The following is a 19,416-nucleotide window of genomic DNA, read 5'->3' on the forward strand; positions in this document are numbered from 1 at the left end:
CCGCCCCGAGCTCTCCGCGCTTGCAGACCGACTGATGCCCTCCCCACCTCCTCCCCGAGGAGGCCCAGGGTGGTACCACGGCAGCCTCGCCTCACCTCACCCCCCCTCGGGTAGTGGGAGGGAGAGGAGCCCCAGAAGCCCTCCCTTCCCTCCTCCCCCCACCCCAGGGAGGGCCGCTACAATTTGTGGTTACAGCTTTACACGTCAGAAAAAAAAAAAAAAAGTTTGCAGAATGTCCCACACTGAAAAAAAAAAAAAAACCTCCGAAACTGAGCGAAAAAAACCTGCGAGTGGGCCTGGCGGATGGGATTATTAAAGCTTCGCCGGAGCCGCGGCTCGCCCTCCCACTCCGCCAGCCTCCGGGAGAGGAGCTTCGCCCGGCCGGCCCGGCCCCCGGCCCCATGGACCTCCGAGCAGGTAGGAGCCGGGCGTCCGAGACCCCGGCCCCCCGCCCAGGAGCCTCGAGATCCGCTTCCGTCCTTCCCCCGGGAGCCCCGAGCTGGGGAGCAGGGAGCTGCCCCGCCAGCAAGGCTCGGGCCGGGGGAGGCACGGCTGGGCGCCCGCGAGAGCGGCCCGGCAGGGACGGCATTCCTGGAGTCCGCTGGGCAGGGCCAGGAGGTCGCAGGGAGCGCTGCGGGGAGTCCCGGCGACTCGCAGACCTGGGGAGCCGGCCACCTGGAGCCCCAGAGAGGCGGGGTCCCGCCGATCCCGACGGACAGAGCCCCGCGCGCACAAGTCGAGGAGAGCGAGTCGGAGTCGGAGGCGGGAGCGGGGCTGCGGGAGGAAGACGCGGCGCGCGGGGAGGTGGGGGCCGGGAGAGGAAGAGGGGGTTGGAGGAAGGGAGGGAGGCAGAGGGGAGCCCGGGGCCGGGCCAGCGGGAGGCAAGGGGAGGCCGACACCTCGGGCCGCGCCGAGCTCCCTCCCCGGCCCGGCGGGAGGGCGGGAAGGAGGGCGGGCGAGAGGGGAGAGGAGGCGGAGGGCAGAGCCGAGCCTGGCTGGGCCGGCCCGGGCCGCGGGCGGGACTCCCGGCTTCCTAGCTGCGCCCGCGCGGCCGGAGCCCACCATGCTGCCCGCGGCCGGGGAGCCGGCGGCAGGTAGGGGCCGGGAGGCTCGGCGGGCGACGGCCACGAGACCTCCGCACAGCCCGCTGTGGCCTGGGAGTGATTAGTGCGGGGGGCGGGGGGGTGCAGCCCGGCCGGACCGGGCAGCGAAGAGTCCGTCACCCAGCAGGGAGCGGCGGCACCGGGCGCTGGGCGCCAGCTGCCCGCGGGAGGGCGGGCGGACCTGGCGGGGAGCTGACGCGCGGGAAGGGGCAGCGGCCCGGCAGAGCCCGGAGCCCCGGACCCCGCCTCTGCCCCCGCCGACGGGAAGGGAGCGACCGGGCGGGAGCGGGCCGGGGGCGGGGCCGGGGGCGCCGGGGCCACACAAGGGGAAGGCGCCGCCACCGCTGCAGCGGGGAGGGGGCCGGGAGCGAGAGGTCACCGCCGAGGGGGAGGGCCCGCGAGCGGCCGCCGCGCACAGTTCCCGGGCCGAGCCCCTCGAGGGAGACCCCACGTCCCCCGGGCCTCTCGGAGCCCCCTGACCTCTGCTCCCCCCGCCTTCCGTCCCAGCAACTCCACCCCGCGCCCCAGGAGCCCTCCCCAGAGACCCCCAGTCCTAGAGGACCCCGCCCCAGTTTCCTTCTGCGCCGGCCTGCGCCACCCCCATAGGGAGGGAGGGGGCGCCCAGCGGCGGGGGCACCGGGCACGCTCCCCCCCCCCCCATCCAGACGCACACCTCCGTGCCTTCCATGTCCCCACGGACTACTCCTGGGCTCCCAAGCACACACTCCCTCCCGGGGACCCGGCACATTCCCCCGCGACACCGGACCTGCTCCCACCACTGGCTCGGACACACTCACTGCCCCGGAGCCACCACTCGGCCAGGCGGGAGACGGGCACTAAGCAGTGATGGCAGCGACTGTCACCCAGCGGCCCCCCCAAGCCTCGCCTCCTGGCCGGGGCAATGGCTCCCGCGGCCGGCACTCCCGCCCGCCACACCAGCCAGCGCATGGGTGACACTTCACATTCCTCCCCACAATCCCACCTGCGTGCTCACAGCCGCTCCGGCCGGTCCCCCATAGCCCCTCCCAGGCCTTTTGGGTAACAACGCGCTTTGAAACTCACCCACACACTTGCCGGGACTGTTTCCTAACCTCTCCCTGCGCCTCGCTTTCAGCGGTGGCCCACTCCCGGGCCGCAGCTCCCCTTGAGCTCAGGCAGGGCCCCCCCGGGCAGCAGAGCCCGGACCCTGGCCGTCCCACGGAAGCCCAGCTCCTGCGTCCGCGCCGACTGCACGAGACAGGGCAGCTGGCCTGGCCGGCTGCTGCGCTCCCAGGCCGCAGTCTCCCGTCCCTTAGGCAGAAGGGCAGGGCAGGCAGGGGGCTGCTGAGGACAGCAGCCAGAGCCCCTCCTCGGTCTGCTGAGGAACCTCAGCGTGCCCAGTGCAACCCCCTCCTGCAAGCCGCGTCACCTGATGCGTTGGTGGCAAAGCAAGGTCCCCCACATCTGGGGGCCCATGTGTACCCACCCACTAAGCCACCTCTCAGTAGCCTGGAAGCCAAGGAGAGGGGGGAAGGGAGGGGAGGGGAGGGGAGGCCGGGCAGCCCAGAGGACAGGGCGAGTCTGGCTGTTTCTGTGGCTTTTCCCTGGGAAGGCAGGTCGGGAAGCTCCCCCAAGAGCCCTTTCTTACAGTCTCAATGCCTGGATCTCACACCACCCCCTAAATGGCTTCATTTCCCCAATCCCCCTCAACAGAGCCCTCCAAAGGCACCAGCATGCTGTCCTGGTCTGGCCTGAGGGCAGAGCTGCTCCTTCTGGCTCCCACATTTCACCCAACACTTCAGGAGCTTTTTGATGCCTTCCTGGCGCCTGTGCTTTTGGCCCTATAGCTCTTAGCCACCGATCCCAGGTGCGGTCTCCCCACTGACTTGTCCTACCCACACTGACCATCCTGGCACATCTGTATGACGACAGGGGGGCCCCCTCCCTCACTGAATGAGGTCAGCCTGGGGGACATAGGCTAGAGACAGAGGGGCATCTGGCTGGAGGCATGCAGACACGGGTGTGCCTGCACGTGTGCAGCCATGGCCATGCACTTGCGTGGGCTGAGTGAGGCTGTGCATGTGCACATGAGCGTGTGCAGGAGTGTTCATAAGGGGGGCCCTGGGAACCAGGGCCCAGGGATCTGGATGGAATTAGGGGCTGGCCCAGGCGGGGGCCAGGATGGGGGGTGAGGGGGCTGTAGCAGGAAACGTGAGCTGCACTCATTAGCTCCTCACGTGCTCAGCCGGATTTATAAACACAGGGGAAGACGGGATGTAAACAATCAGTGGGCAGCAGCCAGAGGCAGAGCTGGGGTGGGGGCTGGTGGGAGCAGGGACTGGGCCAGGGGGCCCAGGACAGTCCTCAGTGGCCAGGTCCACCTGCGCACCGTGGACCTGGGGAGGACAGGAGGCAGATGAGGAGGGCCCCCCTGCCCAGGGCACTCTCCCACCTAGGGACACAGGCAGGCTGCAAACTGTTGACCACTCAACCCCAGGTGTCCTCTGCCAGAGATGCTTTCAGTTTTGCTGCCTGAGATATGGGAACACTTTGCCCAGAGTGGAAGCTGTCATAACAGAGGGTAGAGCCCTGTCCAGTCCCCTTCTCCTCTCCTAGCCTCTCCTCCCGCTGGGTTTCTGAGATTCCGTCCCTCTTTCTGGTTCTCTCCATGGGTCAGTCAGTTGGATCCTTCTGCTCTCTCCCCTGCCCCCCCCTCCCCAGCCTGCAGTGACAGTTACCTCAGAACTGAAATATTCCTGGAAACACCGGCCTCGTCTGGTTAATTTCATGAGCCGTTTTTCTGCCCAGATGACTTAGCTCTTGTTTATCCAAAGGCTTCTCCCCCTCTTCCCCTGCTGTCCCTGTGTAGGGAGCCAGCGCTCCCCAGGGATGTCCCACAGGGCCCAGAAGGGGAGGGGGAAAACAAGACCCCTAGCTGGGTTCCTGACTGCCCCCTCCCTGCTGTGGGCAAGCCCTGCCCCTGAACTCCTGTCTAGCAGGGCTGCCCTAAGAAAGGCGGGGAAGACAGGCAAGCCCAGCTGGCAACTCCCACTTCAGCCAGGACCCTTGGCACCTCTACCAACTGCGAGCCAGGCCAGACTCGATCCTGAAAGCTACCTCAAGGCTGGAAGGGCTGCTGCCCACCTCAGCAGGTCTCCTACCTCCAGTATTAACCGCAACCCCCGTACAGGTAGAAACTTGGGGGTGACTCAACCAGATATGCAGGCTAAGGGTAGCCCAAAGCTTCGTGCAGAGAAGAAGGGCCTGAAGTTGTCTTGGGATGTGAGGAACAGGGACTAGAAAGGAACTCGGAGAGTCAGCAAGAGCTCAGATGGAAAGAAAGAACAAGGAAAGGAATATTCAGAAGGGAAGGTACAGGCTGCACGTGGGCAAGAGGAAAAGGGGAGCCTGTCTCCCCAGGGAGCAGTTATGTGCCTGACCCAGCTTTCTGTCCCAAAACACACGTGTGGGTGCATGTGCACACTCTCAAACCAAGAGGGCAGGGATCCTGGACTGGTGGCTCCCCTGCTCCCGTGCTCCGTCAGTGAAGCCAGCGAGTCAAGTGTCCGAAAGAGACAAGACTGACTGGTTCAGAGGCCCCCAGCTGAGCCCCCCACTCTGTAACAGACATGCTATACAATTTGAATCCTAAACCCTTCCAGGCTGTACCCGCTCTAAAACCCTGACCCAGCACTCTGACTAACTGTACACTTAACCTAGTCTTCACTCCAAACCTCTCCTAACTCGAAGTACAGTCGAACTGTTAAACCTATACCCAAATTATTTCTATCAAAACAGCATATGTCATTGTAGAAAATCTGAAAGTATAAAATATAAATTAGAGGCCCTGGCCAGGTAGCTCAGTTGGTTAAAACATTGTCCTGATATGCCAAGGTGGCAGGTTCAATTCCAGGTCAGGGCACATACAAGAATCAACCAATGAATGCATAAATAAGTGGAACAACAAACCGATGTCTCTCTCTCAAATCAATAAATTAAAAAATGAGTCCACACTAGCGATCCTCTTGGGACAGGCCACGTACCACCCCATCTGAAATCTGAGTCTACACGTTCATAAGCCCTAGTCCCAGCCAACACTTTGCCTGCCCAAACCTAACCACATCCCCCAGCTGGACTCAACTCTCAACCACACTCACTCAGCCAAATCCCAATGACCGAACCTGAAGCTTTAAAAGTAACCCAGCCCTTAAAGCTAACCTAGCCCAATGCCAATTATAGCCTTACCCTATCCTAACTCTAAGGGCCTTTGCCCAGTCCCAATGCCCACTGAATCCTGGCTAAGTGCTCTTGACCCTAGATCTCACCTAAAAGGTGGGAAAATCATGTTTCCCAACTGCCTATGTCTGTTCTCACAGCACTGACCTCTGGCCTCTGGCATCCCGGGTGCCCACACTCTCCAGCACCATCAGCTGACAAGCCCGATTCATTGAATACGTGATTCTCTCTCCCTCTTCGCCTTTCTTTCCCTTCCCGCTCCCCCTCCCCCTCTCTCTCCCCTGCAGGCTGACTGAAAGTCTCATTCAGGTCCAGCTTTTCCCCATCCAAAACCCTAGATAAGAATGGGGCGAACTTCCACACTGCAGCCAGTCCCTGAGAGTGAACGTCACATCACCTCTTATCTGACCCTACCCTACACTTTCACACCAGAGACCATAGCCTGGAACGTTCCCACCACTGACCACGTGAGCCAGCCCTGTGTCCTTCAGCCTGACCCCGGCGGTCTGACCCTATACCTGACTGGAGCTCGTTCATTTGTTCTTGGTGGGGCAGCCTCTCTCTTGCGCGCCTCCCAGGGACGACTGTGCTCGGCTGGCAGCCCTGACATGTGCAGTTTCCCAGCCCTTGGCTCCCCTGAGCTGCAGTGAGATGCTGCGAGAGGAGGCTGAGGTACACCTGGAACTTGGGGCTCCCCCGAGCTGCAGTGGGACGCTGTGAGAGGAGGCTGAGGTACACCTAGAACTCAGGGATACTGACTTGCGCTCCTGGACCTGGCCCTCCTTGTGTGCACAGCTACATGCTACTACATGCTAGCACACATACTGTGACTATTAACTGACCCCCCAAATACACTCCCGAAAATCTACTGGTATAACAGACATGCCTACACACACACACACACACTTTCTCAGGCCAGGAATGCTCGTCTCCGCCATCCCCACGCCTCCCATCTGGCGTCCCACCCTCACCCCCTCCCTCCCACCCCAAGGTGAGGACAGACACCTGAGGGGCTGCCAGCTGCCTCCTCTAAAAGGCCAGACCCGCCCTCATGCTTCTTGCCCATCCTGTCCACAGGGGACTCGTGGGGGATGATAGCTTGCCTGTGCACTGTGCTCTGGCACCTCCCCGCAGTGCCAGCCCTCAATCGCACGGGGGACCCAGGGCCTGGTCCCTCCATCCAGAAAACCTATGACCTCACCCGATACCTGGAGCACCAACTCCGCAGCTTGGCTGGGACCTACGTGAGTATCTAGGGCAACTTAGGGGCCTGGGAATTGGGTGAAGAATGAGAAGAGGACTTGGGGGAAGAAAGACAGAATGGTGGAGGGGTCCTGGTGAATGTAGGGTGATGAGGAAGGGACCTTTGGCTCCAAACAGTCTCCATGTCTGGCCTGTCTGTTGCCCTTCCCTCTAGGGTACCCCCTCCTCCCCATCCCAGGCCCCGGGACTAGGCATGTGGGCAGGCCTCGCACCCGCCTTGGCCCATTGCCCCACTGGCTGACTGCCCAAGCCGCCCGCCTCCCCCTGGGGGCCGGGGAAGTCTCCTCTGTTTACACCGTGTTGTGGTGTCTCTTGCACGGGTGGGGCTGGGTGGGGATGGAGGGGCCCCACCTCCCATGCCTGTGTTCCAGCTCGCCTCTGCCCTAGACCTGGGGCCCTGCTGCTCTGGACCCATGGGCCTCCCTCTGTCTGCCTCTCCCATCCTAGCTGGGCCTCCTAGGGGGGGGGCCTTGAGGGAAGGGGGCTGCAGGGAACCCAGGCCAGTGGTGGCAAGGGGCTCAGGGTGTGGATTGAAGTTCTGCCATAAGAATTTGGGGGCGGTCCAGAGGTGTTCAGAGAGCCCAGGAGAGCAGGAAGGAGGGTCAGAGTTAGCAAGGACCATGGGGAGCCGGCCCCCTCTTCCCGTGTTCCTCTCCTACATCCCAGACCCTACTCTGAAGCCAGGGGAAGAAAGGGGAGGGGTGGCGGGGGAGCTGGCTCCAGCCCCAGGATACACCGAGGAAATTAGTTTGTCTCTGTGCTTGTCAGCGTGTGAACCTCCCCCTGGGCCCTCGCCTATCCCAGGCCTCGCCCCTCTCTTCTCCCTTCTCTCCCGGCTGAACCGTCTCCCTCAGCCCTTTCCCTGGGCCCCAGGCTTCTCCCCCGGGGGTTGGCACGGCTCTGTCCTCTTCCCCAGGCTGACTTCCATACCCCTCCTCCAGCCCAGCTCTTGAGGCTGCCTCAGTTTCTTCCTTCTGCAGTCCTGCTCCTGAGGGCCGAGCCCCTCCTTGGGGGCTGGGGTGCAGCTTCAGTCCTCAGCCCTTTCGGGGGGCAGCCCTGGGCGTGTCAGAGGCAAATGGAGCTCTGATGCCCACAGGCCCCTCTGCCTTTGGACCGGCTTTTCCTGTCCAGAAAACCTTTGCTTGACTCTGCTACCCCCTCCAGTTCTCGACCCTTTTTCTCTCCTGGCTTTCCCTGCCAAATTTCTCGAAGGAGTGGTCTACACCCTCTGCCTCCACTTCCTCTCCACCCACTCACTCTTTAACCCCCTGCAATCTGGCTTCCAGGCCACTGAAACGCTTCTCTCCAAGGTTGTCAGGCACCTCCTTCTTGCCAAACCCGACAGTATTTTCTAAGGCTCCTTCTCCTTGCTCTCTGTTTTACAGCCACGCTGGTGAGCATGCCGCCTTCTTGAACTCCTCTTCTTGGCTCTGCACTCTCCTGGTCCACCCTCTACCTCTGCGCCTGGCCTCCTGGGTCCCCAGGGCTCCTCTTCCTCTTCTGCCGCGCCTCCCCGGGGGGCGCACTCCAGAGGCTTGCCCACCCAGCCCGTCGGCCAGCCCTCCCTGAGTATCTGCTGCTCAGTTTTCCTCATTCTACACCTCTCCATAGGACAACTCCTTCCTCTCGTGGCTTCAGCAGTCACCTCCATGCAAATACATCCAAGGAGAAATGTAGGGTCGGCCTGTGAACAGAGAGGCCTGGTGTAGAGATGGGGCCAGTGTCAGGGGACACAGGAAATAGAAGCTTTCGGGACAGGTATCTCCTGGTGGCCGCGAGCTGGCTGCTTCTCCCTCCTCCTTCCCCATCACCCTCTCCTTTCCACAGCTGAACTACCTGGGCCCCCCTTTCAACGAGCCTGACTTCAACCCACCTCGGCTGGGGGCAGAGACTCTGCCCAGGGCCACTGTCAACCTGGAAGTGTGGCGAAGCCTCAATGACAAACTGCGACTGACCCAGAACTACGAGGCCTACAGCCACCTTCTGTGCCACCTGCGCGGCCTCAACCGCCAGGCGGCTGCGGCTGAGTTGCGCCGCAACCTGGCCCACTTCTGCACCAGCCTCCAGGGCCTGCTGGGCAGCATTGCCGGGGTCATGGCCGCTCTGGGCTACCCGCTGCCCCAGCCTCTGCCCGGGACTGAGCCCACCTGGGCCCCTGGCCCTGCCCACAGCGACTTCCTCCAGAAGATGGACGACTTCTGGCTGCTAAAGGAGCTGCAGACCTGGCTGTGGCGCTCAGCCAAGGACTTCAACCGGCTCAAGAAGAAGATGCAGCCTCCAGCAGCTGCAGTCACCCTGCACCTGGAGGCCCATGGCTTCTGATCTTGGACCTCTACCACCTCCTCTTTCCCCTCCTCTCCCAACCCTGCTCCCACTCTGGGAGGGAGAAACCTGTGTGCCAACACCTGTTGAGCCAGGAGACAGAAGCTGTGAGCCCCTGGCCCTTCCCAGACTTGGAGGGGGGCGTGGGGCAATGAGGCCCATCCCCTCCCCACTTCCCAAAGTTCTGCAGGTCTGGGGAAGAGGTGCAATAGGCCCCGTCCCATTTCTACAGGAAGTAATGCCCAAGTAACGCACCCGGTCGGTGGGAAGGCTCCCACAGCCTCCGGCTTCTTGCCCACCACTTGCTGGTGCCCAACCTGCCCCTCAAGCGGCACTTCCGGGAAGCGTGCCTGTACGGCAGGGAGGGGCCCCACAGCCTGTGCCTTTCTGGGGTGAAGCCCGTCGCTGCCCTAGTCTCCTTAGATGGGTGTTGCTCCCCTATCCCCAATTAACTCCATACATTCCATTCAGGAAACAAACACAGTGGCAAGTCTACACAGGAAGAGGTGGGATTAAAAATGGAAGAGGTGGGGTCTGCATTGGAGGCAGTACTGAGAGCAGAGGGGCAGGGACAGACTGGACCCAGGGGTCACCAAGGCACAGGGTGGCAACCAAAGGACCTTGTCTGGGGTTTTCTTGCCAGCACCACGGTGCCTCCTCTCCACCCCCTTTTCCAGGGTATCTATGGGTTGCCCAGCCTGGGGAGGGCAACCTTAGCCACCGCCACAGGATTTCCTGAAAGTTTACATTGCAGTAGCATTTCGGGGTGTGGGGGCAGCTCCCCCAGGCCCTGCACCCCAGCCCCAACCACTCATGACTCTGTTTGTTGTATTAATATTTATTTATTTGGAGATGTTATTTATTAGATTATATTTATTGCAGAATTTCTATTCTTGTATTAACAAATAAAATGCTTGCCCCAGAAGCATCTCTTTGCTTGGCCCTGCCCCTCTCCTGCCTCTCATTACTTGTTCTGGCCCCTCCCCTGCCGTGGCTCCCATGCCTGCTGGGAGGGCCTGGAGACCCGAAGGTCAGCTCAGGAGATGCAGCGGGCTTGGGGAGGAGCCACCCCATCGGTCTGGGAAGATGGATGCACAGCTGACTTCACTCCAGCTCTCTCCGTCCTCACCACGGTCCTTTGGTCCCCTCAAATGCCTTCTTGTCTGTTGCTTCCTCTCCCTTCTCCCAGCCTTTGCTCTGTCCCACCCACCTCTCTGGATCACTTTAATGTTCTCATAGGTCTGTCTCTCTGCAAAGTGGTTTATCTGTCCCTCCGGTGCTCTCTCCAAGTGGTCAGCCTACGCATGCAGTCCTCAGTTTCCCCAGATCCTGTACCTGTGGCTGCCTTTGGGCCTCGCCTGAGCAGCGACCCTCACCTTCTCAATGCCCTCCTTGGGAGGGCGACAGACTACAGCCAAGTCACGATGCTCAGCTGCGACGACTCCTTTCTCTCCAATGTAAGGCAGCAGATTAGTGGGAAAGAAAAACTCATCTTGGAGTGCAAGTGCCTGGAACAGATGCTGTTCAAGGGGGACCTAAGCGCAAATTCCAGTTCCACAACCTATGAACGGAATGCCCTTGGCCAAATTATGTCAAGCTCTCTCTTCTCTAATTTCTGCCCCTGTAAAATGGGGCTATTAAGCCCCCTTATACGGTTGTTGGGAAGGATAGGAGAGAATAAAGTTAGGGTGCTCGGCTGCAGCAGCACCCAGTAGTAAACGTTACTTGAGAGCCACTGGGTCACTTAACAGGCTGGCGCTCCCAGGGAATACACGGGTGTTTAACAAGGGCCTCCTGGGGTCAGTGCTCTCCGCGAAGGAACTCACAAATGATGGTGATGTCAACCAGTGGACAAATATTTTAAAGACATTACCTGCCCATCACCATGCTAACTGGTGTAGGAAAGATAAAAAAAAGTCCAAACCTAACTTAGCTCCCGCCCTTACCGGAGCCTGTGATCTGTCTGGGAAGAGACCAGCTCACCTGAAATGATAAGGAACAAAAGCACACACGTGCCATATGCATTGGGAGGTCCCCGTGAGGGCATGAACCACTGGAAAAGGGAGAGGCCGGAATGTAGGTGCAGGAGCTATTGGACTTGCTTGTGGGTGGGGCAAGCCAGGCTCTGTTGAATGTCCCTGAGTCACCTGGCCCAAGTTGGAGGGAACATGCCCACCCTGAGGGGTCCAGGCTCTTCAGGTAGAGGCATCTGCCCAGGCATGGCCCTGCCTCCTGCCTAACAAGACAGAATGGAGAGGGCATCTGGGCTGCCTCCGTGCAGGGGCAAAATGAGTAGCAGCCTGTAATACGTAAGGCACCAAGCAACGGGCTACACAGGATACAGGGAGGAGGGATGTCCCCCACTCCCGTACTGTGAGTTTACTGGGGGCAGAGTCTGGGGCTTTCCCATCTGCACCCAGCTCAGGCTCCAGCCCAAAGACAGTGTTCAATTAGTGGGCTGACCAAAATAATCTGGAAAAGGGACTAGCCCCCTACCCACCCCCCGCCCCAAAACGCTAGAATCCAAGGTAGAATTTAATTAAGAGCAGGAAGACGCAGGGAGGATACTGTGGACGTCGGGGAAGGAGTGATTGCTCCCAGTTGGGTGAGGGCGCTGCCTGTCTGTGAGCCCTGGAGGGAGGCCGGGGCACGTCTGAGATCACTGCTGTATTTCCAGTGTCTCGAGCATCCTAAGTAATCGATTCTGCCCCAGTGTGGGAGGGGGGATTTGACTGCATCCTCAGAGGGTGGGCAGGACAAGGGGTAGTGAAGGGTGCCCATCTCCCCTTTAAGCGGGTAGTGTCTTCGGGGCAGGCTGTGCGATGTACTCGTCTTTGCGTCCCTACAGCATTTTAGCGCAGTGCCGGGCACAGACTCAAGTGCTCCGTGATTTGATTTAAACTGATTTAAAGTGTGTCAGGACGGTGGTGTATTAGAAGGCAAAAGAGGAGATTTTTAAGAAAGCAGCTGACAGCATCAGACGCCCCAGAAGAATTGAGAGAACACAGGAAAACTCACTGACTTTGGTAAGTCAGGAAGTCGCTGGTGACCTTTGCAAGAGCAGTTGAGAGGCAGATGTCAAATTGTGAGATTCGGGAAGGGGAGGAGGAGTGGAAGCGGTAAATATATTCCCTCAGGCAAAGGGAATATCTAGAGAGGGCAGCAAAAGCACGGGAGGTTGGTTGCGTGGTTTGCTTTTGTTGCTTTCAAGCCGAAGAGACGTAAGCATGTCATTGATGCGTGAGGGGTGGCAGCTGGAGGAGAATGGAGAGACTTGGGGAACGGAATCAGAAACAAGCACAGGAGAATCAAAGGGTTGTTAGGAAGCCACATGGAACCAGGTGACATCAGTAAACATGACTCTATGGTCCCCAACCCTTTTGGCATGGATTGTGACATTCCCTAACAAGACAGAGAGGCCCAGCAGTGGGGGCAGAGTGGAGAAAGGGCATTTCCCAAGGCTAAGGACTGGCAAGACAGGAATGGCAGCAAATCACAGGACAAGAGACTCTCAAAGGTTAGAAATTATACCGTTGAGTGGCTGTGACCCTTGCAGAGCACAGTGAGGGCAGGTCGGTAACAAATGGAACTGGGAGCAAGTGACCTGGAGAAGGTGGGCGAGCGCTGCTGTTCGCTCCAGCTACGGACGCAGAGGGTGCACCCTAGGATCGTGGTGGGGGAGGTGGGTGCAGAGGAGAGTCCAGTCACAGAGGACATTTCGTAGTTTGAGTTCTCGAACTCTCCCCCAACCAGCTCCCTACGGATGGTGTTGGCGGCATGAGCCTGTCCTTTGGGTTTGGGACTGTGGACCAAGGCCCAGGTAGCTCCTGGTAAATGACAGGTCCTCGGCCTCTCTGCGAGTGAGTTTGTCATTGCTTCTCCAATCACAGTGTTTTAAGGAGAGGTGTTGAGTTTTCATTGGTTAGCATAGGTTCCACCTCTAAAGTATGTTCTTATAGCAGGGGCCCAGGTATCCAGAGGTCAACCAAGCGCTTGGAATACTTGAGGCCCTGCAGTGTCAGGGAGAGAGGAATATTGTCTCTAGAAGTTCTTCTGTACCCAGGAAGGCTAAGGAGAGTGGGAGTGAGGGAGAGAAGTCTCTCCTCTCTGTCATCTCCAGGTACCACAGGGTGGATTAGAAATCTCATCTTCATCTTGGGTGCCTGGAACTACACCTGTATTTGAGTGGATGTGCACAGGATGGAAAACTGTCATTTGGGGGAGACAACTTCCAGGGGCATGAGTGGGGTACAGAAGAGGCTCTGATGCACGGTGGCAAAAGGGCAGTCACATTTTGCCAATTACTCACTTTTGCAAAGACTGACTCAACATCCAGGACTTAGGGCCCCCCTCTGGTAAGTTAGGAGACTCGTTCAAGCATTCATCTTACACACACACACACACACACACACACACGCCACAGCCACCCCAAATGGGGAAGGGCCAAGGGAGGCCCCATTTCCCCTTAACCTAAAGGGCAATGGCCAGTAACCCAGGCCTGGCTGACTGCTCTGATGGATGGCTCTCTCTCAGCTCCCCCTTCTCTGCAGCCACAACTGTCCCTGCCTTTGTCACTTCAATTCTTGAGCTCCCTGACTCAGCCTGGTTACCCCAATTTCGCAGCAGTGGACAAAGCCCTTCTCAGCAGAGTGGGGGTGGGGGCAGTGAGAGAGCGACTGTGAGCTTTGGAACCAGAGATCCAGCCCTTTCCTCATCTAAACCTTAGCCTCCCTCCTTCAGAGGTCTGCCCCTCCGCCCCTCCTCAACTAGCCCTGATCGGAAGGCAAGGCTGATAGGACCTTCCTCCCAGCTGGACAAAGTCTGACACCTGGTGGCCAAGGTGAGGAATGGCCAGGGAGCCCCAGAACTTCACAGGCAGGATGATGGCCAAGGTGAAGGAGAGGTGATGGGAATAGGTTTGGAGGGGGTGGTTGGGACAGGACAAAAGAGAAATCCAGTGGCAGAAAAACCCAGACGGAGGGGAACCTCTGCTTTCCACCAGACTCCCACCCCTTAAAGCCCACAGGCCTGAGAAACGGCAGCAGCTTGAGGTGGGGTGTCTGGGAGGGTCGTGAAGGACTAGGAGGAGCTGCCTGAAAGAATTCTGGCCCACAGGGTGGGGGCTGGGGCCCAGGGTGTGTGTATGTGGGGGCTGGGGATGTGAGTCTGGCTGCCCAGAATCTCCCCGCTCAGGGTGGGTGGCAGGGCCTGAGGGCCTGGGGAGAGGGGAGGAGAGCAGACGACGCCCCACAGCCCATTGGGCCCCAGGCAGCTGCTTCCCTCCCTCCACCTGTCCCCACCTTCCCAACTCCAGCTGGCTCTCCCCACAAGCTCCATCATGAGCTGGGGGAAGGGTAGGGGATCTTAGGGCGCATGTGCCGTGCTGAGGCCCCCTCCATCCTGCCACATTGTCTGAGCAAAGCCAGGTTTAATCCCCCTTCCCCTTGGAGCAGTCAGCGGGTGGGCCTCAGCCCTCAGGAAGATTCTGGGCTCCTATTCCAGTTCTTTTCATTCCTTTTCTCTTGTGTTCCCCCAAGATTCTGGTCTTGGCTATGAAGCAAGTGGCTTGAGTATTCCCAGGCCAAGGAGCAAAGGTCACTCCTGCCAGTCCATCACTAGCCTTTGGGAGTAAGGGCGGACACAGGAACCTAGGTCCTGGTCTCAGGAAATTGCCTAAAGGAGAGAGAATGTAGCCCCCAGCTCAGACCTCTGGTCTGGCCCTCTAGCCTGTAGCCTGAACTGTGACAGGCCCAGGACAGCAGCTTTGGGGATAGGCCAGAAGGCTACCTAAGTAGGGCAGGGGAACCAGGAAGGAAGGTGATAAGAGGACAGACAAGATCCGGGAAGTAAAGAAAAGGGACACACCCCAAGGTGGGCGGGCCAAGGTCCAGTCTAGTCACCAGCACACTTTAGGGAGCCAGATGCCAATTAAAGGAAGGATGCCATTGGACAGAGATGGTTCTACACCTCTGGGGGCCAACTCCTTGGAGCCTTGGGAGCGCGATCCCACCGCTTTCTGATAAGAGGGCAATGCTGCCAGAGGAGAGTGCCTGCAATTCCAGGCCACAAAGCCAGTCCTAGGGTGCCTGCACTATGGCTGGCTGCCCTGACTCTCCTTCTCGGTACTGGGTGAAGCTGAAGGCTAGGGGAGACATCTTCCAGGCTAGGTGGGAGAGGCTAGCAGGCTCTGGGCCAGGCAGAGATGGTCCAGAGAGTGCCCGCAGAGCAGGTCAGGGCACCAGAGGGGAGAGGGATAGGCTCAGGAGGCATAGGAGCCACTGTGGCCGCCCAGCGGCACACCCCATTTCACGCTCCCTGGGCGGTGGCAGGGCCTCACGGCTATCAGCTTTCAGGGGTGGGAGGGACCAGGAATGAAGAGGGATCTGCCCCACCCATTGCTCCCTACTCCCTCAGGGCTTTGTGGGCTCAGGAGTTGGGTACCACACACCTTGGGCAATGCCCCCTGCGGAGAGGGTGGTCAGTCCCACAGAGCCTGGATGCCATCCCTCCAGAGCGTGCTCAGTGCCTGACTGGATGCCACACCTAAGCCCTTCGAAGGTCTGGTGGGGAGGGCCTCCCTGCTTCCCTCCCAACGCAGCAGGGCCCCTGTCTCCCTCAGCCTGGGCCCCACTGAGTCCATAAGGCAGGTGGGGGGATTAGATCAGGCCCAGCCCAAACAATAAAGCAGGGAAGGGCCCTCCAGCTCTGTGCAGCGCACCACTAGCTCTCCCTTCTGCACTCAGCCTTCCTCAAGGAAGCAGACAGGGCGAGCCGGTGAGAGGCGGCCCCTGAAGACATGGCCTGTTCCTATTCCTCTCCGTGGGTGGTCTACTTTCCAGAATGTTCTCTTTCCTTGTGCCCTCCTTCCCCCTATCACAGGGCACCCAGACTGCAGAGCCATGCCCTCTGAGTAGGCCCTTACATCTCTGGAGGGGAGAACCGGATGGGATCTCTTGAGGGTGATTAGAGCAGGGCTGGTCCCTGTGCCCATTCCCAGACTTCCACTGGCCAGCACTTTTCGCCTGCTGCCAGGAAGTTGGGGGGGGGGTGTAGGGGTGAGTCAGCAATGACAGGAGCCCAGGGACAAAGGTCATGGGTGGAGAATTGTGAGACACTGTTTATTCAGCCTGCCTCCTCCAGGAGGTCTTCCAGTGCTAAGCCAGCCCCGTAGTCCAACCCATGTCCAACCCACCCTTCCCCCTTTTCCTGTTTGTGAGGAACTTTATACTTGCATTGACAACTTGTGGGTCCCATTTGCTTGCCCCTATAGCCTGTGAGCTCCTGGGGGAGCATGGAGGGGCTCTGGTTTAACTGGGTCCCCACAATGCCTGTGACTGTCAGCACTTCCTACTTTTAAGAACCATTTCACATCATTTTAATTGAGTGAATCTGTGGGAAAGTGCCTAGAACAGTATTTGGCACACTGTAAGTGCCACATAAATGGCAGCTTTATTGTTGGTATTCTCTGCTCACATGCTCGCATTAGTATGAGACAGACATGGGAGATTTTGCCGTGAAGAACTGGGGACCTTAGCTCAGTGTGGAATCTTCCTAAGTAGTAGGGCCAGCAGGGAGCAGGCTGTGGGACCCCAGGAGAGCCGACAAGGCAACCCCTGCCTGGACTAAGGGTGGGCAGTATCCTTGGGAGCAGACTGTGAGAAAGGCGCTTTCCAAATCCCTGGGCTCCTCCAGCCAGCTCTCCTGGGGCCAGTGGGGGTGGGGTGGGAGCAGGGCAGAGGCCTGGATTAGCCCAGACTCTCTGCGGACCTCGTGCCCCCACAACATGCTGTGTGCCAGGGAGGGTGGGGGTGGGGAGCGGAAGGCCACAGCTGGGCTCTGGGGAGTTACAAACCTGCCACGGGGATTAGTGAGGCTGAAAAGAACATTTGCCTAGGAAGGGAAAACGGGAAGTGAGAGGCTGAGGATAACGCTCCGTAAGTCCCCTGAGACTCGCTGCAGGCCAAGGGGGGGGCAGAGGGCGGGGGTGCATTCTGGGGCATTTTGACAGGTCCCCCACCCCAGCCTCACCCCTTCTACCCTAGAACACAGCTGCAGCAGCTGCCCCGCCCCCTCTGCCTTGCTGCCCGCCATTGGCTGGAGTCAGGCCACGCCCCTCCGAGGCGGCCTGCCATTGGCTTAGGTCTTTGATGTTTCCGTGCTTGTGGGCAAGGGGAGAGACGTCATCCTCTGGAAACTGCGAACTTCCTCTCCGCTTGTCTGGGTCATCCTGTCTGCCCCTCGCTGGTCCCAGGCTCGCTCTCTGGCCGCAGCCCTCTCTCACTCTCTCTCTCAGCAGCTGTCTCTCTCGTGCCTGCTGGCCTCTCTCCTTCCCCGCAGTCGCCTCCTTCTCCGCCTGCCTGGGTGGCCACCATGGACCGGAAGCGGCTGATCACTGACTCCTACCCAGTAGTGAAGTGGAGGGAGGGCCCCGCTGGACACAGCAAGGGGGAGCTGGCACCAGAGCTAGGTCTCTGAGGTGTGGGGAGGGCGGGAGGAGTGGACACCGAGGGACATGGGGCGTGGGCGGCCGTGGGCAATGCAAGGGGAAGTGAAGTATGCCCTCTGCCTCCTCACCAGGCTTGGCAGCGGACGACAGAGGCAGAGGGGTGGTGAGGGCTGGGGAGCAATGGGACAGCTGAGAGGCAGGGGGCAGGGAACCCGCCCCGAAGGGCACAGCCCCAGGCAGGCCTGAGGAGCAGCTTGTCATTGCAGAGGGAGAGATCCAGCCCCTGAACGTGGATGAAGTGGAGCTGGAGCTGCTGAGGCAGTTTGACTTGGCCTGGCAGTATGGGCCCTGCACAGGTGAGACGCCCTCAGGTCCCCGGAGCACAGGCTGGAACCAGTCCTGTCTCCCACATCTCTGAAACAACGCCCTGCCTGACCCTCTCAGGCACTGTCTCCTGAGACGGGAGAGTGCAGAGGTCCCTCCACAGCCCTCCACACACACAGCGTAGCCTGGACTCTTCCCCGCCCACCGTGGGGCCCCACTGTCTTCCCTCCCTGGCAGGGATCACAAGGCTGCAGCGTTGGCATCGGGCAAAGCAGATGGGCTTGGAGCCTCCCCCAGAAGTGCGCCAGGTGCTGCAAACCCACCCTGGAGATCCCCGCTTCCAGTTCAGGTCAGAGGCAGGCCAGGGAGGGCTTTCAGGGGAGCCAGAGCCTTCTCCAGGCACCAGCAGTCTGCTGACCCTGGGAGGGGGCTGCCCTGACCCGAGGGAGAAGTGGATGCTGGCTTAGGGGTTCTTGCTGAGCAGGAAGAGAGTTCCACAAGGTGTCTGGCTCAGGAGGGCAGAAGGTTCTTTAACAATTCTTATCTCTGAGCTAATGGTGGGGGAAGGGTATACCCAGGGCCCAGGGTCCTCTCCATTTAGTACTGAGGGGGTGACCAGGGACTACAGGCCACGGCCAAGAGCTGGTGCTGGTGAAGTCAGATCAAGGGATTAACGACTCTCTGGTCTCTCCTCCCCTACATCCCCTCTACAGCCTCTGGCATCTCTATCCCCTTTGAGGTGCCACCTCAGACCCCCTGCCCACTATGCAAGAACCCCAGGACACACGCGAGAGCCCGTTGCTGCCCAGCTCAGCTCTGCTGTGGAGAACCTTTGGCGGGAAGGACTCTCACAGGGAAGGAAAGAAGCCGGATCTGCGCTCAGCCCTCCATCTAACTAGCAGGCACCCGGAGCCCCTCTGAGAGCCGAGGAGCACTTCCTGCGTGGGTGGTGGTCTCTGAGGACAAGGACCTGGCCATGACCGTTCTGATGCGTGTCACACACCTCCCTGACCCAAACACTGTGATCCTGGGGACGGTGTAGCAGTCTAGGCACAGCCTTAGTGAGCAGACCTGGCCTAAGGCTAGGACTGGCTGAGCTCACAGGGCAAGGGGGTCACCAATGCTTATCAATAAATAACACAGCCTGGAAGCCTAAACTGCAGTCCGTTAATGTGGCCCTGCCGGGGTTGGTAGCCCCCATAAAGCTGACAGGGTGCACGTCCCTCCTTACGCTGCCTAACCTTAGACCTGAAAGACACCTTAGGAGACGCACGGACAAGTCCGTACAAGCCTGAGCAACCTCCGGCGCCCCCTGGTGGCGCGCAGGGAAGCTACTCTCGTCACCTGCACTGACCCGCCACCGAGCCTGCCCAGTGTTTCTCCACCTCGTGAAAATAAGTCCTTTGTCAGAGGAGGATCCACGGGACCCACGGCTCATAAAGTACAGACAGACTTACATATCCCCAGCAAGCACCTCTGCTTCCCACAAGGGGGTTTCAAAGCGGGGCTGGGGGAAGATTTCAACCCACGGGGCCTGCTCAGAGATGGCCAATGTCTGCGGAGCTTTGGTAGGGAACTGGATAGTGCTGGGGATGCAAGAGAACTGGCTGGAGCCAGAAGCAACGTTTAGGGGTTCCTGGGACAGTGTGGCATGGAGAATGTAATCCGCACTCCTCACATGATGTCGCCCTCATTTGCTGCCGCAGCCCTCCATCCTGGGGCTGACAGAAGCACCGTGCACTC

General features: G+C 59.6%; 2 protein-coding genes across 3 annotated transcripts; both read left to right on the forward strand.

Annotated features, from left to right (window-relative positions):
• Positions 1–263: 263 nt before the first annotated feature.
• On the forward strand, positions 264–9,849 carry CLCF1 (cardiotrophin like cytokine factor 1). The gene is made up of 3 exons (XM_090257824.1): positions 264–417; positions 6,396–6,562; positions 8,409–9,849. Exons 1-3 carry the CDS (start codon positions 402–404, stop codon positions 8,901–8,903), a joined length of 678 nt encoding a protein of 225 aa, XP_090113950.1. The 5' UTR covers positions 264–401; the 3' UTR covers positions 8,904–9,849.
• A 7,208-nt stretch (positions 9,850–17,057) lies between these two features.
• Positions 17,058–18,830, forward strand: POLD4 (DNA polymerase delta 4, accessory subunit). 2 transcript variants are annotated; one of them, XM_090257838.1, is made up of 4 exons: positions 17,058–17,370; positions 17,616–17,705; positions 17,911–17,981; positions 18,387–18,830. In XM_090257838.1, the coding sequence occupies exons 1-4, from the start codon at positions 17,274–17,276 to the stop codon at positions 18,570–18,572; spliced, it is 444 nt and encodes a 147-aa protein (XP_090113964.1). In that variant the 5' UTR covers positions 17,058–17,273; the 3' UTR covers positions 18,573–18,830. The 2 variants fall into 2 exon arrangements, with proteins under 2 accessions (XP_090113964.1, XP_090113973.1); XM_090257847.1 differs by having other exon boundaries at positions 17,059–17,370; positions 17,911–18,022; positions 18,387–18,479.
• The last annotated feature ends 586 nt before the right edge of the window (positions 18,831–19,416 follow it).

This window comes from Furipterus horrens, unplaced genomic scaffold, assembly GCF_987537825.1.
Source record: "Furipterus horrens unplaced genomic scaffold, mFurHor1.1.pri manual_scaffold_2, whole genome shotgun sequence".
NCBI classification, from domain to species: domain Eukaryota; kingdom Metazoa; phylum Chordata; class Mammalia; order Chiroptera; family Furipteridae; genus Furipterus; species Furipterus horrens.

Coding starts and splice junctions, on each gene's coding strand:
- CLCF1 (XM_090257824.1), top strand. Junction 6,563..8,408: donor GCAGCTTGGCTGGGACCTAC/GTGAGTATCTAG, acceptor TCCTTTCCACAG/CTGAACTACCTGGGCCCCCC.
- POLD4 (XM_090257838.1), top strand. CDS start 17,274: ATGGACCGGAAGCGGCTGATCACTGACTCCTACCCAGTAGTGAAGTGG. Junction 17,371..17,615: donor GGAGCTGGCACCAGAGCTAG/GTCTCTGAGGTG, acceptor TTGTCATTGCAG/AGGGAGAGATCCAGCCCCTG. Junction 17,982..18,386: donor CTCCCCCAGAAGTGCGCCAG/GTGCTGCAAACC, acceptor TCCCCTCTACAG/CCTCTGGCATCTCTATCCCC.